Source organism: Primulina tabacum, chromosome 2 (genome assembly GCF_025594145.1).
Source record: "Primulina tabacum isolate GXHZ01 chromosome 2, ASM2559414v2, whole genome shotgun sequence".
Classification (NCBI taxonomy): Eukaryota; Viridiplantae; Streptophyta; class Magnoliopsida; order Lamiales; family Gesneriaceae; genus Primulina; species Primulina tabacum.
The window spans coordinates 7,539,643-7,557,995 of record NC_134551.1 but is presented as its reverse complement, the minus strand read 5'-3'; the positions used below and the strand labels follow the sequence as shown (position 1 = coordinate 7,557,995).

The following is an 18,353-nucleotide window of genomic DNA, read 5'->3' as shown; positions in this document are numbered from 1 at the left end:
TGACAACATCTTCATCGATGTCAAAAAATTCGTCGACAGCTTCAACTCCACTTTGTTCGTTTGGACCATCAATTGAATAGGCATCTAAGTGTTCTATATAAATTTCAACCTCATAGTTTGTTGGAATATTCTTTCGAACTTCCAACACATCCGAATCATTTTGTAGATATCTCTTTTTATTTATCGTATTCCCGATCTTGTGCCAAAACATAATAGCATCTTTATTTTTGAATCCAAGATCATCTGCAAACCCCCACAATTCAACAATTGCTAGCTTATCAAGATCAAAAAAGTCAAAATATTCAAAACTCCCCCCAATGTATTCATCATGTTCGCTTTTAGATTTAAACCTTCCATTGTAATGCATTTTAATAGTAACCAAATCTTGTTTTCCAAGTAAACCTACACAGAAAAATACAGAAAAAACAATATAATTCTTCACTGAAAAATTCATGATACAAAATTAAGTAAAATAAAGTGAAAATATAATAAATTACCATAATTTGGAGCAATCTCAATTGTCGAATTACTGCATTTAGCCATTACTTATCAACCTTGAGGTGACAGACGACACATAGAGAAAGTCACTGGCTGAAGACTTCCTTCAACTGGAAATCCATTTCAAGCAGTTAGCTTAAGTGTGAAAATAAAAAACACGCTATCAAGAATTACAGCCAACTTACATTTCAAGATTTAACGTTATCACGATTTCAAGAATTACAATCAACTTACATTCAATCTAATATCTCTATCAATGAATTCACACTACTTCGATTTCATGTGCAAATAAAAAAAAATTTACCAGGAGAAATGCGTACATACCTTGATGATAGAGAGAGATGGAGGAGGTTGGGGATTTCTGGGGATTTTTAGAGCGTAGAGAGTCTAGGAGTGTTTGGGGATTTGTCTTTTTATAAAGTGATTTGCAAATCATTCTATTCTGTTTAGTTTAACCTCAAACTAATGGAGAAATTAAATTGGGAAAACTTTTGAAACGTTTAGGACTAAATCGGCTCATTATATTCGTTTAGGACTAAATCGGGAACTACCCCAAACAATTGTGACTGAAACGAGAATTTAGCCTAGATTATTTTTTTAGCTTTGTAATGTATATTGAATCATTCTATGTCATTATTCGAGTTAGGAGATATAACCAAAATATTACAACTGATTATGTCAAATTGATTCCAACTTCAATTACGTCCAGCTTGATCTCGCGACCACCATCTTGCCTAGATAACATCCAAATCAATCGAGCTGGTATGAAATATGACTTGTAAAAATCTGAGTTGTCTATTCAACTGTTTTTGTTGATGGTTATTTCGATTACCGAGCTATGAGATATCATCGAGAAACTTCAGGTCGCTAGAAACTAAGTTCTGTTGGAATTATATTTTAGCGACCTATCACTTTTAAATTGACATCTACTAACTGCACACTTAATGAAATACGTAAACAATATACTAAGAAATCAATGCTTTCATAATCGGACTGGTGACCGAACCGATCTAATTTATAAAAACGGTTCAATCGGTCGAATTGTACAATCGAACCGTCAGACCAAAAAATTGTCATATTATATAAAAATAATATGATTTAATAAAAAAATATATTTTAAATTTAAAAGATATGAAATATGTATATAATTAATAACAAAATATTTATCAAACTTTAAAATCTAAACATATATACTTATGATATATATATATTTTTCAAACAAAAAATAAATCAAAATAAATTCTAATACTACTAAAATAAAAATCACCAAATAATTATATATATAACTAAAAATAAAATTTAAGAAATAAATTTTTATAAAATAATCAAATTCTAAAAAAATATTAAAAATGGTGAATCGGTTAGACGGATTTGGATCTTGACCAATACAAACGATTTGACTGTAAAAACAAAATTCTAAACTAGGTCTGAATCAGATTTGTGGCCGGTTCTCGGTCAAATCGGCCTGTCTGAATTTAAAAACAATTATAACAATCTTAATTATCATAAAAATCATTATTGTTAGTGTTTTTCATTCTAACATATTATAAACTAAAAGACAATGATACTTGATAAAGCAGAATAAATTATAAAATAATATTTTGTTTAACTCGTATTCTTTAATTTATTTGTACATACTTAATTGGAACTATAGAACTTTTTCTGGTTCTTTTTTCAAATTTTTTTAAATAAAAAATTTATATTTTACTTGGTGCATGTAAAACGTGGTCAAGGAAATACTATTTAAGTCATTTTTTATAATAATTTTTTGTACTATCACACACAATAGCAATTTTCACGTGTCAGACCAGCGCAAGGTTCTTTCCTCCGAAAAAAGAAAAGGTAAAAAAAAAAAGTGTGTCGGTGTTTGTCGACGTCACCAAATCATTTTATAATTATTATTAATTTTCAGCCAAGTAAAAATATTATTCTTTGATTCTTCACCAAATTGAAAATGTAATTGCTATACTCAAAATTAAATAAGTAGCCCGAAATCAAAGCTCAAATATTAAAGCCTATGAGGTGAAGAATTGAGAGGTTTGAGAAACTTGGTCAAACTTACGTAGAACGTTATGAGATTTGAAATATGATCAATGATCGTGGGAGATTAGCTTAACCTCTTGAAGGAATCTGGAACAAATGCGAAGATGATTATCAGAAGAAATATCTGCACAACTCAATGATCGACTCCTCAAAATCACAAAAAAAAAAAAAAATTGACAAAAACTTGTGTAAGACGGTCTCACGAGCTGTATTTTGTAAGACATATCTCTTATTTAGGTCATTCATGAAAAAATATTACTTTTCATATTAAGAGTATTACTTTTTATTGTGAATATCGGTAAGGTTGACCCGTCTCACAGATAAATAATCGTGAGACCATCTCACAAGAGACCTACTTAAAAAAATTTATGCAAATTTCATAAATCTTAGCTATTTTTCATTATTTATTTCATGTTTTATACATATTTTATTCTTATAAATATGTTTATTCTAGTTCATAAGAATAAAATTAATTTGATTATTGTTCATGAATTTTGCTTTCAATTTATTAATTTAATTTCTCAGTTTTTGTGGTTTATCGATGCGAGATTCATATCACTTATTTTTTAAAATAAAATTTCACATGTTTAGCACCATTTTGTAATCTTTACAAACAATAATCGTATCGTTTCCTTCAAGATTGCGTTTTAAAAAAAACAAAAAGAATTCCACAGATTCCATCTTCGTCCTCACTAATTGTTAAAAAAAATTAAAATATATGGAATTTGAAATTTTTATCCTTATGTTTTCTTTTGTTCCCACCTTGTAGGAGTTATCTTTCCCATGATGATTTGAAGAATCTCTTCTTGACCTCTACACACAAAGTATAAATATATGAAATTCAGTCAACTTTTGATTGATTAAAAGTAGATAATTTATTTTGCTATATTAAAAAAATGGTGTGATTAGTGGTCTTGATTCTTGATCGATGGAATCTGTCGCAGTTGAACAAATAAAGAATCTGATAATTTGACTAATATCCTTCGCTGGTTTGTATATGTTATTTTCATGTTCTTTTGTTTTCTTGGCAGAAATATTCTCGTCTTTTCAAGTGAAGGAAACCTGCATGGTCCGGCATTCAAGCACCATTTACCGGCTCAGTTTGGGGTGAAAATTGATATTTTGCTTCAATCGATTCAAGAAACGAGGTTTGGGATAGATGCAGCAGCCATTACTCATGTCTGGTTGGTCCCAGTTGAAATTACTGAATTTTTTCTGTCTGTGCTTGTTGAAAAAATGATTTCTTGGTTCAAATTCTCTTAGTTAGGAGTTCGAAAATGGGTTTTTTTTTATGTGTTTAGAATATCTAATTAAGTACTACGCAAAATTTATTCAAGTGTTTAGGGCACTCTGATGCTCGATTTGTGGGTTTTAATTTCTATTTTCTTGACGCTGGTGCTGTCGTATTCTGTGCTTTTTTTGGGACTTTTTGCTATCTTTATCATGGCCGAGCAAAATTTTGACTATCAAATTATCAGCACAGCACGTGTTCAAGCAATATTTTAGATTCGAGAGAATCAGTGGGTTTGACTGCACCACTTCATTGGGTGACTGATATAGTCTAATTGAAGTTTGATGCTATTGATTGAAATTTCATGATAAAGTCAAGAAGATGATAATGCATATGCATCTAATTTCAGTTTGCTTTTTGAGAAGGATTTTGATGCGGATCATATTGAAATCAAAATGAAGTACAAGGAACCCTATGTTTTTTTTTATTATTGTAAAAGTGGTAAATATCATCAGGCTTGTCATTGAGAAAACCTGATATAGATGGAAGAGCCTTTCAAGCTTGTACCCCTGCATAATTGTTCGAGTGACTGGTGTGGGATATATAGCAACGCCAGATCTCACGTTCTTGATTTATTGTTCTGAATTCAAAAGGGCATTAAATCATTCTTTTCCTTCTGAAATGTTGCCAATTTATATCGTGTTCTACTGGCTTTAATTTTGTTTTGAATAAATAAATCTTTCTGGTTATTGTATCATGTTATCTTATATTCGTTTGTTCACTTGGGTTGAGTTTCAATGTGATTGCTTGAAAGCCGACTGAACAAGTAAGTCGTAGCTATCATCAGATTTTGGCCACTCTGGTGTGAAATTATTCTTTAGTGAAGTGATTCGAACTCCTTTATTCCAAATTTACATTGTGGCACCTCCAAATGATTTTTCCTTCCAAGTATCAAAATACTGGTTTTCCGCAAGATTTTCTATGTTTGAAAGTATATTCCATTATTGTATTTGAAATTACGTAGCATAATAGCATTGAACTATCATGGAGTTTGTGTCAGGATTACACTTGACATTGAAGGTAAAAGGCATGCTTCATGACTTCATTCATTGGTAATTACTCGATGCATCGTGTTTCCGTTGTTGTTTCTCAAGTGTGATGTCTGCCTTTGCCGTCTTTCTCTCTCTTTGTTCTTGCTCAATGCAAGCTCATTCTGTCTGTCCTTTGTCTGTATAATGATGTCTTATGCTTCGCTTACTTTCACTGTCGTTTCCATTCAGAGGAAGAAATGGAGATCCCAATTGAAAAATCATGTAACGACGAGGTTCGTGCCTTTAGGGCCATGGCATGGGATATGTACAAAAGCAAACCAAACATGCATTGGATTCTTTTAGCTCTAAGCACTGCAGCAATGCTTGTGGCATTTCCTGCTTCTTCCCTTTTATCTCGTGTTTATTACACCGATGGTGGGAAGAGTAAATGGATAATTTCTTGGGTAGCCGTGGCTGGATGGCCAATTCCCGCATTGTTTTTAATTCCTTCATATTTTGTCTTAGGAGTATTCCCCACTCCTCTGGACTTCAAATTTACTTTATCTTACGTTGTCTTGGGTTTCTTGAGTGCTGCTGATAACCTCATGTACGCGTACGGGTACGCTTACTTGCCTGCGTCCACTGCCTCTCTTCTTGGATCAACATCCCTCATATTTTCTGCACTCTTCGGATATCTGCTTGTGAAGAACAAAATCAATTCCTCGACTATCAATGCTGTTGTTATCATTACTGCTGCAATGGTTATCATAGCACTTGATTCAGATTCGGATATATACGGTAACGTTACCAAGAGTCAGTATATAATGGGATTTATATGGAATATATTAGGATCTGCTTTGCACGGGTTGATATTCGCTCTATCAGAATTAGTGTTTATAAAATTGCTGGGGAGAAGATCCTTCCATGTCGTTCTCGAGCAGCAAGTGATGGTTTCTTTCTTTGCTTTCGTGTTCACTACAATTGGCCTCATAGTAAACAGGGATTTCCAAGCGATGGCATCTGAAGCAAGATCATTCAAAGGCGGTAGAAGCTCATATCTCTCGGTCCTTATATGGGGGGTCATTACTTTTCAGCTCGGGGTTCTTGGAGCCACTGCTGTGCTGTTCTTAGCTTCGACTGTGCTCGCTGGAGTACTCAATGCAATAAGGGTGCCTCTTACAAGCATTGCGGCTGTCATTCTTTTAAACGATCCGATGAGTGGTTTCAAGATTCTATCTTTAGTGATCACTTTCTGGGGATTTGCTTCTTACATATATGGAAATTATCCTCAAAAGTAAAGATTCATCTTGATTCTTGGCTAGTTGCTTGTTTATGTCTATCGAGTTGTCGCCCTTTAGGGTCTCGGCCTTGTTTAGAGTCAAGTTAGTGACACATTTTATATTAAAAATGTCATCTGTTTTGAGGTAGAGCTGTCAAGGAAATGTTTGTTATAATTGAATCTCGAATCTAATATGATATCAGATAAACGATTAATGTATGAAGTTTACATTGTGTATTTACTATATTACTATTTGTAAGTGTAACGATTTGATAAATTATGTAATTCATATATAAAATGGTTTATTTTTAAAAATTCAAATTACTAGTAATGAGGTCATTTTTTACAAATGTATTGATAAATAGCTTATAAAATTGTATTCGTATTAAAATTTCTTTGTTCACAATAATATGAACAAAGAATGAGATCAATGACAATATTTTAAAGTAAGAATCTTTTTCGTGGCTGTATTTATTTTAGATATTATATATAATTTAAATAAATTAAGTTTCTTTTAAGCTTCATGTGGAGAATGTTTACAAAAGATTTATAGATTATGAACATATGGGAAAAAAAATCAAAAAAATTGAAAATATGCAAAAACTTGTGTGAGATGGTCTCACATGTCGTATTTTGTGAGACAGATCTCTTATTTGGGTCATCCATAAAAAAATATTACTTTTTTATGCTAAGAATATTACTTTTTATTGTGAATGTCGGTAGTGTTGAGCCGTCTCACATATAAAGATTCGTGAGATCGTCTTACAAGAGACCTATTCTTGAAAATAACATTGTAAAATTGAAAATCAGAAATGAGTCATATTTTATAAATAAACTTTTGAATTTCTATTAAACACACAAAATGCTTTTTTAAATTTTAAAATCAAAAATAAAATTTTATAATGATTGCGAACAATCTCTTGGTATTTCGATGAATTCATTTAATTTTGTGAATAGTAAAATCTATATATATATGTTCAATAATATGTATTTTTTAGAAAAGGAAAAGTAGAAAACATTCGAATTTTTTTAAAAGAAAAATAAAATAAAATAAATCTATTTATTAAAAATATCGTCCAATATTCTTTGCTGACACGACGGAGAAGAGATGTCGGACGAGGAGCATCACTTCGAATCGAAGGCGGACGCAGGTGCCTCCAAAACTTACCCTCAGCAAGCTGGGACTATCCGCAAGAATGGCTACATAGTCATCAAATCCAGGCCTTGCAAGGTCAGATGCTCCCTTCTTCTTCAGTTTTCTGTTTTTGATGGATTGGACGCATATATTAAATGATTTTCGATTGTTTACGGATTTTATCCTAAGATTTTGAAATGGGTTTGTGTAGATTTCTGCAGATCTTTAAGGCTTCTGATAGGAAAGATATACGTTCTTCAGTTTTATTAGTTGTGATTGTGGTTAGATTTTGCGTTCCATCTGTTTTGTCTATTGTCTTATTTGAATCTATTTGTGTTTTTTATTCGTAATTTGTCAATTTATTGTTTACGTTGAATTGGCAGCTTTTTCCCACTTAGTTCTGGTGAGGCAGGCTCTTTGGATTATTTTTTCAGATTTTGTTTTCATTTGCGACTCACATATTTACCATCTCCCACAAACAGGAGAAGCAGACAATTTGTCCTTTGTCGAAAAAAGTTCGAATTTTTTGTTAAATTTTTTATTGTTTGGCCCCCAAGTACATCTGCTAATTTCTATTAGCTAAATTCCTCTGTAGCTTGTGTAGAAACTCATTTCTGCTTTGTGCTTGGCAGCCTAATATGAAAACATAATACTTTAATATCAAATCGCATGAGGATCAAGAATCCCTTTAACGTTAATTTATAAGCAGTTATACACGTGCACACAACCTCATATAGTTGTCTGATTCTTTCTTATTTAGCTTTTTACAAATCGTGTTGATGGATACTATATGGGTGGCTACCAAAACATAGTAATAAGTTATTTTTCGTCCTTATAAAGTCTTTGAAATCGTTCATTCTAGTCCAGAGATGCTCTTGTTTACTTGGATAGGGTTCTATGGACTCCTGACGTAAACGAAGGAGTGCGGTTCGTTCGAGATATTCCAACCTCTCTATCTATGTCTGATATATTTTTCTTTCAAGCATCTTATTCTTCTATTTGAACCCTCTTCTGTGTGCATGTATACTATGTCTCAATGTAGCATGAGGAATCTTCCCTTGGATTCCCATATGTATTATTTTAGGACCGATTTTTTCTTTCAAATTTACTAGATTGGAGAATTAGTACTACCTTGTCTTATCAGTCATCACACTTTTGGCTGGGGAAAGTTACCTTATGTACACTGGTGTGTTTGGTCCGTTAGCATTCATAAGTTGGAACTCCAATGACTTAAGAAAAATTTGCTGCTCACTGGCCATCATGGAATCACCTTCAATTGGAAAATGATAATGAAAAATAATTAGTTCGATAACTTCGATTGACAAATCACTCAATACATAAATGGTCTTGAAAAGTCATCACACGGAAATAGAAACCTTAAAATTAACTTGATATATTCATCCAGTGATCTAGGAAAAACATGGTGTGAGTTTTATAGATAATTATTTGAGTACAGTGTATTATGATCAGAAAAATATCATTTCATTTGTGTTGTTCATTTACATTGTTTTGTGAGATCTGGGTCCCAAAAAAACGATATACACATGGATAAAGTTAGTTTATAGGACCTTAAGTCATATACATCTGTTATAACAAAGTTTTCCAGTGATAGATGTCATCTTCTTGATTTTTACATTTGAACAGATATGTCACCTTTTGAATCTTAAGTAAATTTTACAATTTCTAGCTTATGGCCGTATAATTATGAATTGCAGCATATTGCTTGTTTTTGAATTTTTGTCATCCTTCTACATTATTTTTCTTAAAACCAGCTGGTTGATTTCCCATGAACTTGTTCTTCTGTTGGATCAGTTTTCTCAGAATACCTTGTTATTTTCATGTTACTTTTGTCCTTTGTACTTGAATAGGTTGTTGAAGTCTCCACCTCAAAAACTGGCAAGCACGGGCATGCCAAGTGCCACTTCGTGGCCATTGACATATTTAACGGGAAGAAGCTTGAAGATATTGTTCCGTCTTCTCACAACTGCGATGTAACACGCCACATTCTCTTCTTGTCAATTCATTGCCCAATTTTTTTTAAAAGCACCTGCCATTTATATTCTCTTATAAACAAGGTATGGCTAATGTTGTTTGGCAATGTTCTCATAGGTGCCTCATGTTAATCGTACTGATTATCAGCTGATTGACATATCTGAAGATGGTTTTGTAAGTTACCTTTCATTATGCAATTAGTATTTTTGTTATTAATTTTCACAGTTGAATGCTTCTTTGTTCCATAAAAACTGTAATATTTTGAAGAATTTGTTCTGATGACGTTGTCACTTTAAATAACTGTATCTGCATACAAAACAATTTGGTATTTGCTTGGTTATGGTTAAATTAATTTGTAAGATTTTGTTATAGAATGTAATATATGTTTTGTTTTATGTTCTGAAAGAGAATTTTCTCTGAGAACTTGTTCCAATGTCGTTGTTACTTTAAAAATATTTAGTGGTTCTAATAATATATGAGGCGGTTTAAAATTTTAAAATGTGATTGAGTTAAATTGTAGTAGAATTATAGAGTAGTTCTGGATAGAGATAAAAAAATTAAATTTGAAATTTTGAAGCAATGACTCGTGACTATGTTGGAGAGATAGAAAGTAGATGAAAATAAAGGCAGCGTTTGGTTTTATTTTTGGTGTTTTTGGAGTTTGTTTTCTGAAAATGTTTTTGAAGTTTAAGATTATGACATAATAGTAGTATTTTTGAAAAAGATCGAATATTTTTAAGAATTTTTCAAGCATTGCCTTTTTAGCCATGTTATGAACTTTTCCAATCGAATCTCTGTTTGCTGTAGGTCTCCCTTCTGACTGAAACTGGTAACACCAAAGATGATTTGAAACTTCCTACCGATGAAAATCTTCTTGGCCAGGTGAGCATAGTATAGTTAGTAAACTCTTTCTTTGGTTATCGACTAAACTGCAACTGCAGCACGACTTTTATGTACAAGTTTCTAATTTTTGGGTTATGTTTTTGCAGATCAAAAGTGGGTTCGAGGAAGGAAAGGACCTCGTGGTGTCTGTAATGTCGGCAATGGGAGAAGAGCAGATCTGTGCCCTGAAAGACATTGGTCCCAAGAATTAAGTATGTTGCTTGTCCTTGCAATATCTGCAAAACTCCTGAAAATACAGTTGTCATGGAATGATAAATTGTGTGTTTTATTTGGATTTCCGTTTGTGAAACCTTTTTTTAAACTAAGTCACATATTACTCTGGAGAAATTAGCTAGATTTTTGACACAATACATTTATACACAAGACCACGGCTTTTGCTAATTGTTTTTGTTATATTTATGACTCTATTCTAGCGTAGATTGCATGGTTGATTTTTTCTAACATATATTTGATAAAAGCAGTTTTACTGCGGTCAAGATGGAGATGCAATCTTTTTCGTTCATTCTTAGGTTCAAATTTTCCAGAGAAATTTGGATTTATTTTTATCTTTGAGTGAGCTGCCTCTGCATTCTCTCTGCTAGGTTTGCCCCTGCTTCATAATTCACTGTTGCTTGAGTTAGGGATTACCTGGAAGATTAGCTTTTAGTCATATTGCAGAATCAGTACATGGAACGTCTGCACGGAATGCAGGTTGCTTGCATGCACTTATTATGAACAGTATGTTCTTTGTTGCTTGGTTGTTTTACACCAGTATGGGAGGGGACTGGTCCATCAAGAAGAAACATAGAGCATTCAGAACTTTCTAATGCCCGCTAGTTCAATTTCATGGTGTGATATTCAGAAAGACTTCGCATGGAAATATCTAAAAATTTCACTTGTTTCCGTTGCTAAATTCTGTCTTCCGTATTTTTAGACATCACACAAGCCTTGGTGCCTACGTCTCTGTTATGTTGAATGTTAAAACAGATTCACGGTGACTCCTAAACCACTTTCATTTGCAAAGCTCGGTGACTCTTTGATCAAATAATATTCTAAACCCGTCGATAGAGGACATTCATGTAAACTTCAAAGGGTATACTAGTATGCAAGGAAAAACCTTCGCAGCTGTATGTATTATCTTGTTATATGTCGATTTCGGTGTCGGATGAGCCACATTGAACTACCCCGACGCCACCTACAAAGATTTTGTTTTTGGTGTAACAAGATGAAATTCCAGAAATAATCGTTGTAGATTGTCTCTAATTAACTAAAGCAACGCAATTTCCTAGTGTATAATATGGTAAAATTGATTATCTAATTTTGCAACAATTAATTCTCACGTTCCATGTTTTCCCTTTACTTGGAAAATTCTTCATTTCCCAATTGCATCGGCTGTCATCCATGTTTGAAGCCGTCCCTTTCACGATTTTTTTCCTTCTAATCAATATGACATGTTTCTTGAAATTTTTATAATATTCTAACCAAAGACCAAATTTTATGTAAGAAAAATTATTACATATTCTAACCCATTATTGTTGATATATGCTCTTTTGGTTTAAAAATAACTTGACAGTTTTTATTTTTTTTATTCCTTGAGTTACTTAACTAGAAAAATTTAATATTACCAAAATTTTACAACAAATAATTATTTTTCAAATTTCAAACTAATACAATTTTAGGTTATTAAAAATTGAAAATTCAAAAAAAAAAAAAACTAAATAATAATTGCACATCAATAATCATTAAACATTTCAACCAATTGATTATTATTCAAAAATCTGCAACAATAGACTTTTAGGATAAAAATTCAAACTCCAAAATTCATATACATCATAATACAATATTATTGCAACTCAAATAATCACAACTAAATATTCAATATAATTTTTGAGTGGTTGAATTTTTATCTCAAAGTTGCATAATTTCAGAACATACGACAATAAACAAATCAATGCACATTAATGAATTATGATTTGTGAGAGTTATTTTATTTTAAATTTTTAAACACGAGACTAAAAAAAATAAAAAGATAAAACTGATAAAAAAATTTGTTCTATTTTTAATATGGGCTGAAAAAAATTTAAAATTTAAAAATACTAACTTTTTTTAAAAAATAGATGGGGCTAGAGTGGGGTACCTACGTGAGTGTCATGTCAGGATCTCATCGGCGTCGCATAAAAAATACCAAAATTGTAGATAAAGAAAGATACCAACTAAAATTGAAAGTTAACCATCACAAATAGAAAAGCATGCAAAGTATATCAATATTAACAAAATGTAGGGTATGATCGATGGAACTACGTGGTGGGGAATACAATTCCACTAGCTAGGTTTCGACAAAACTTACGTTTGACAAAGAGACATCAACTGAAGGTTCCTGCCCGTATGATGATTTTAGCGTTGGCACTCCAGAAGAAAAAGGGAATTTCTTGCTGATTACAATTTAGACAAAGTTGTCTTCAAATAACTCAATATAAAAATGTAATTGATACCCCCGTAAAGACCCGGGTCATGGATTACCCGAGATAACAAATGGATTCCCAAATCAGAGTCATTATGAATGATGGATTCTTCTGAAGACCGAGCAGGTGCAAGCTCAGGCTCAACTCCCCGGGCCACCGGACGCCCGGGCTCTCGTACAAGCTCCCAGGAACTTTCTACCCGGGCAACCTCGATATGAGCACCGCACTCGAGTATACTGGCATAATAGGATGTGGGCGACTGTCCATCTCTGACACCAGGCCGATGGGTTGTACAAAATCAGATGAGTTGGATGTGACTAGTATGAGATTTGATATGTCAGAATATAGAGTGTGCTCAGCCGTCCTACTATAATTAGTATGTAGCACGGAGAACGAGGTCATCATTACTTCTCTTACTATAAATACCAGGTTCACCTTTTACATTTACATTCATTCATTCACACCAATATCACAACCATCACTTGGTTACATTGGTTCTTGGTTTGAATCATTCACTGACTTAAGCATCGGAGTGGCTACGCCGGACACCCCTCCGGCGTCCATTCACGTGGTTACCTTATTGAGTGCAGTAAATCCTCTCCGCTCGGGAAAGAAGCTTCTGGTTCAGATATCTACATTGCTCTTATTTCCTTTATCATTTTGATAGCAGATCCGGTGGAACACCCGACCCTGCTCACTCATTTCACCCGGATCGCATCATTAATTATTGTGGAATTAGTTATGAACTCATTTCTTTTCATTAAATTAGTGGAATCATTGGTGAAACAACTAAGGAGCCTGATCATTGGTCGGGTTTTAAAAGGAATATCTTTCACTCATTGCTTTAAATTCTTTGCAACTTTGTGATTTAACTGTGGAAATATATAATCATATACAATCTTGTTTTTCCCTTTTTTTTCCAATTATTAATTGTCATATTTCAGTTTTTCTATATACTACACTATATGAATTAATACATATTAAAAATTTTGTGTTAAATAATTTTTTTTATAAATATGTAAAGATTATTCTAAATTTTACGACTTTAAAATCATTATTTTATCATAATTTTATGATATGGGAGATGTGATTATTTAAAAATTAAAAATTATAGATAATGATTAAAAAATATTTTATTATGATACATTTGTTATAAATTAAATACAAACTAAATAAAATAGATAGTTTAATTTATTAAATAGAAATTAGTGTTTTATAATTTGAAAAGAGAGATACTTGTCAACTTTTCAAAAAAATACAATGACAACACTAAAGCTAGTTGTGTGGGATATCGTTTTCTCGCATTTAAGTTGCAATGAAAGTTTAAAATTTTTAATTTTGACATTCGAAAAATTCGTGGGGCGTCGTATGTTTTAACACATTCATAGGATGTTTAGATCTTTTTACCTTTGCGTATTTGATGATGACTCCGACAATTTCAGTTTTTAAGCAGATATAGAGCTTCTTGTAATTCTCTACGGACAGATTTTGCTATTTTGATCGCCTAATCAAGTACACGATCGGAGACTGAATTTCTCGCTTAGATCGCATTATAGAGATCTAAACGAACTTTGCGTCGAGATTGGATCTCCTGAATTCCAGAAATCCGGAGGCGATATGGCTATGGAAGTGGCTGTGAATTTTCCTTGTGAAAATAGGGCGGCTGAATTTTTGAAAAGAGAATGGGACAAAATTTTCTGTATAATCTGTGTAAAATTTGTTATTTCATATGACCTTCAATTAAATATTTATAAGCTTTAATTTCTGATCACATCAGTCCAGCTCATATGTACAATATGTATAGGCATATATGTAAAATTAAGGAACCATTATTTAATTTTTTTAATTAATTGTTAATCAATTAATTAACTAATTCTAGAGCCCTCTAAAATATTCTATGAGAATCATGTACATATAGTAGTCATCGCTACTAACATTATTATTTAATTATTACCTTTTAAATTTACTAAATAAATAAGTGTGAACTCATTATAACCTCGATCAACAATAAAACAGCGTCGATGTACCGATGGTACAAATCTTGTTCATATATAAAAATTTAAAATGTTGAAGATCAAAATTTATACTGATCAATTATTGACATCTGCCAATTTTGTGAACTCTTTTACCAAAATATGCAGATCCACTCTCCTCATTTAATTAACAATTATGATATGTATATATAAGATTTAATTTCACTTAAATATGATTTATGACTTGTTTATTAGCTAATGTTTTTTTTTATATTTTGGAAAAATATGTATTTTTGGTTTATTAAAAAACATATAATAATATCAAATTCAGTTACTCTAAGCTCCTCACAATTAATAAATAAGAGTACGTCATTTATGAACAGTCTCACGAATATTTATTCGTGAGACAGGGCAACCTTACCCATATTTACAATAAAAATAATATTTTTTAATAGGTGATCTAAATAAAATATACGTCTTACATGTGGTTTTGTGTAGAGATAATATAGATTGATAGTGTAAATAAAATTATGATAATAGATGAATAACCTTGTCCCGAGCATATTGTAAGGAAAATCAAGATATTTATTTTGCAATATATATAACTAGCTCATGTGGTTTTTTGTTGATGTTTCTGGTTGTTATTTGTCTTGTTTTATTAGCATGTGATGGCACAGGAGTATGACCCCGACACACCCCCCCTCCCCCTCCCCCTCCCCCTCCCCCTCCTTTCGCTTCTTGTGTTAGGGTTTTTTTGTTTTCTCCGGGGGAAACCTAACTTACTTGTGCAAACTTATTTATTTTTTAAATGTATTTATTCATTAAAAAAAAGTAGGATCATGGATATCAACTTTTGTATATTCAAAATAAATTATTTATTTTCTAAATTTTTTATTCAAAAATATATAATAAAGACGTTTCTGAAATTTGAACGTCATTCGAATCACTCATTCAATTAAGAAAAAAATAAAACTTTTCTCCATTCTTCTTCAAGTTTGTGTTTCTGACAATAAATCTTCATAACCTATTGATATACTATCATTTTTTTTTATCTTCCAAAGTAACAATTTGACTCTTTCTATATTCCCAAACGTAAGCAAAAATCACTGAGTTTGTATTATATTTTTAATGTAGCTGACCATTAAATAAAATCCTAGCTTAAAATGGCACTGAGGTGCTAATATAATTGTTGATTACTTTTTCGAAGTCTTCGGTTTAGATCCATATGAATGTCTGCAACTTCGAAAAAAAATAGCAAATCTGTAAATCAAATATCGATATTTTGACATTACCGATAGGTCATCGCCATTTTTCAGTCGGTGAGAAATCGCGACGAAACAGAAAATCGGTAAAATCTATGCTACGCCGGACGATTTTCATAACCCGGATGACCAGGTTGAAACACTCGCTTCGGTTAACAAAGTTGTGGTTTCGGTGGGCCATAGCCATTTCCAATTGCCGTTTGTCATTGGTCAGAAATGGGGCCCGCATCAATTGTTTTTTGGTAGGGGGTGTACGGAATGTCTGTGATATATACCTTTCAAAATTTACGTTTTTGATAAAAAGAAATAAAAATTATTTATTTTTCTCTCGTTTAATAGAGACGTTAACGTTGTAAATATCTTTCTTTCATTATTTTTTTTGTTCTTATTGCTTCTTTTTTTTTTAAAAAAAAATCCACTTTCGGTATGCAATTTGGATGTTTTTTTAAATTTTTGATCTTGATAATAAGAATTTGTATTTTTTATAACTTGCACGTGTATTTTATTTTTGTCTTTTTTTTAAAAAAAACCGGAGTCCGTCGATTTTCTTTTGAAATAATATTATAATAAAATAACGACACATTTTGAAGTTTTCGTCTAAAAATTCATGTCATCGTCTACGTCGACAAAAACATACAAAAAATGAAAAAAAAACAAAAATTACATGACTAAAAATGCAAATTCACATTTAACCAAAAATAAAAAAATATACAAGTTATGTAATTAAAAAACCAAATTCATTGTTAACATATAAAAAAAATTACAAATTATAATATCAAATATATAATCATCCCCGTCCACAAGTTTGCTTAAGAGGCGAAATCAAACACTAGGTGAAAAAAGAATTGCGTGAGACAGAGTTTGGCTTTGAAGAAATTTATTCTGACAAATTGGAGAGCTTTTCGAGCACGTAGCTTTTGTTGAAAGAAGCATATCTATTGTGAGACAGTTTCACGAATCTTTATGTGAGACGGGTCAATCCTACCGACGATATTCACAATAAATAATAATACTCTTATTATAAAAAATAATAACTTTTTCGGATGATCCAAATAAGAGATCCGTCTCACAAAATATGACTCGTGAGATCGTTTACACAAGTTTTTGCATGTGGAAAGACTCCTAAAAGTGAATCAAGTCGTAGAATTTTTTTTATGTATAGAGCTTATGTAATTGTAAAAAGTCATGTATAGACCTAATTAAAATATGATATATATTTCGTTAAAAAATAAAAATTCTATAATGCTGATGCCCCAAGTAATAATTAGTGAAGAATAATATGTTAACTAAAATGAAAAAAAATTGGTTATTGTTTGAATCAATAGTAAGTCTCTTTTAAGACAATCTCATCGATCTATATCAATGAGATGGGTCGACTCGATCTATACATATCATGAGAAGTAATACTTTTAACATAAAACATAATTTTTTCTCATAAATTGAATCGAATCGAATTGAATTGAAAATCTATATCATATATTTGACATGTGAATGTGAGACGATCTCATATAACAGACACCATGTGCGGCCCACTTAGTTGGTGGCATTTGAGTTTATATATGAGAACGCCAAACTTTGTACAATGATATATACTTTCTTAGTCTCAAGTATATTTCTATTATTATTTTTTATTTCTTTACTAATATACATTCATTATTAAATATTAACTAATTTTTTTTAAAAAAATCATATTAAAATATTCAGTAAATAAAGATAAAATAAAAATTCACTGTAAATTTCCTTTTTCAATACTTTTTATGACAATGAAACTCACAGTCGTTGTTATTCGAAGTACATTGGGTAAACCTCCGAACTAATTTAATAGCATGCAAACCAATCTAATCAGGTAAGTCGTGTTTAGCAAACCCTGTGCGACAGAGTTCTTATCCGATAAAATGTTGATATGAGGAATCGAATTTCTAACAATTGGTCAATTGTTTACGTACTCTACCAATTCAAAAATCTTCTCAAGAGTATTTTCAATAACTTTTTAAATTTATTTGAAAATAAACATAAATCTAAATATAAATACATCTCAAGTATGTATATTTATTTGTGTGTGTGTGGTAATGATTGGTACATAAATTGGGTGGTACACATCCAAATCACACGAGAATGCCTGCAAAGGTAACATGCCCCGATGCAGTAATTTGATTTTGTTGCACAGTATATCAAACCATAAAATATATTAAACTTTCGTAAAAAATTAGTGAACTAAATAGTGAAGAAAAATAGTAGAGCAAAGCTTAAAAAAAACGAACCGAGGCCTGTACGAAGTACATTGTCTTTAAAACATATTCATCCTCTTCTGTATGTGCTTCGAGGATCATCTTGGACGTCTGTTTCTCAAGATATAAAGGAAAAACCAACATTGACTTAGCACGAGGTACTACTACGGTGAACTGAAAACGTATATTCACTTTATCACCGAAATTTAACGGAGGCCAAATAGAAAGCTAACATTATAAAATGCAAGAGAAAGCTTGAAAGAGATAAGATTTTAATGTATTTGAAATGAGAAAATGAACACATTATTTATATGCCCCAAAATACACACCAAGAGTC

At 31.7% G+C, this 18,353-nt stretch overlaps 2 protein-coding genes across 4 annotated transcripts; both read left to right on the top strand.

Annotated features, from left to right (window-relative positions):
• Positions 1 to 3,458: 3,458 nt before the first annotated feature.
• Positions 3,459 to 6,308, top strand: LOC142528982 (putative purine permease 5). The gene is made up of 2 exons (XM_075634314.1): positions 3,459 to 3,725; positions 5,053 to 6,308. The coding sequence occupies exons 1-2, from the start codon at positions 3,701 to 3,703 to the stop codon at positions 6,099 to 6,101; spliced, it is 1,074 nt and encodes a 357-aa protein (XP_075490429.1). The 5' UTR covers positions 3,459 to 3,700; the 3' UTR covers positions 6,102 to 6,308.
• Positions 6,309 to 7,119: 811 nt separating this feature from the next.
• On the top strand, positions 7,120 to 11,306 carry LOC142528967 (eukaryotic translation initiation factor 5A). Of its 3 annotated transcripts, none has more exons than XM_075634301.1 (6): positions 7,120 to 7,313; positions 9,086 to 9,208; positions 9,327 to 9,383; positions 10,017 to 10,091; positions 10,199 to 10,303; positions 11,026 to 11,306. In XM_075634301.1, the coding sequence occupies exons 1-5, from the start codon at positions 7,191 to 7,193 to the stop codon at positions 10,301 to 10,303; spliced, it is 483 nt and encodes a 160-aa protein (XP_075490416.1). In that variant the 5' UTR covers positions 7,120 to 7,190; the 3' UTR covers positions 11,026 to 11,306. The 3 variants fall into 3 exon arrangements, with proteins under 3 accessions (XP_075490416.1, XP_075490406.1, XP_075490397.1); XM_075634291.1 differs by lacking the exon at positions 11,026 to 11,306 and adding an exon at positions 10,733 to 10,936; XM_075634282.1 differs by lacking the exon at positions 11,026 to 11,306 and adding an exon at positions 10,694 to 10,936.
• The last annotated feature ends 7,047 nt before the right edge of the window (positions 11,307 to 18,353 follow it).

Bases quoted from the DNA above. Each gene is read 5' to 3' on its own strand.
- LOC142528982 (XM_075634314.1), top strand. From the start codon at position 3,701: ATGCAGCAGCCATTACTCATGTCTG. The intron at 3,726-5,052 runs GTTGGTCCCAGT...GTTTCCATTCAG, and splicing joins GCAGCCATTACTCATGTCTG to AGGAAGAAATGGAGATCCCA.
- LOC142528967 (XM_075634301.1), top strand. From the start codon at position 7,191: ATGTCGGACGAGGAGCATCACTTCGAATCGAAGGCGGACGCAGGTGCC. The intron at 7,314-9,085 runs GTCAGATGCTCC...GTACTTGAATAG, and splicing joins TCAAATCCAGGCCTTGCAAG to GTTGTTGAAGTCTCCACCTC. The intron at 9,384-10,016 runs GTAAGTTACCTT...TGTTTGCTGTAG, and splicing joins ACATATCTGAAGATGGTTTT to GTCTCCCTTCTGACTGAAAC.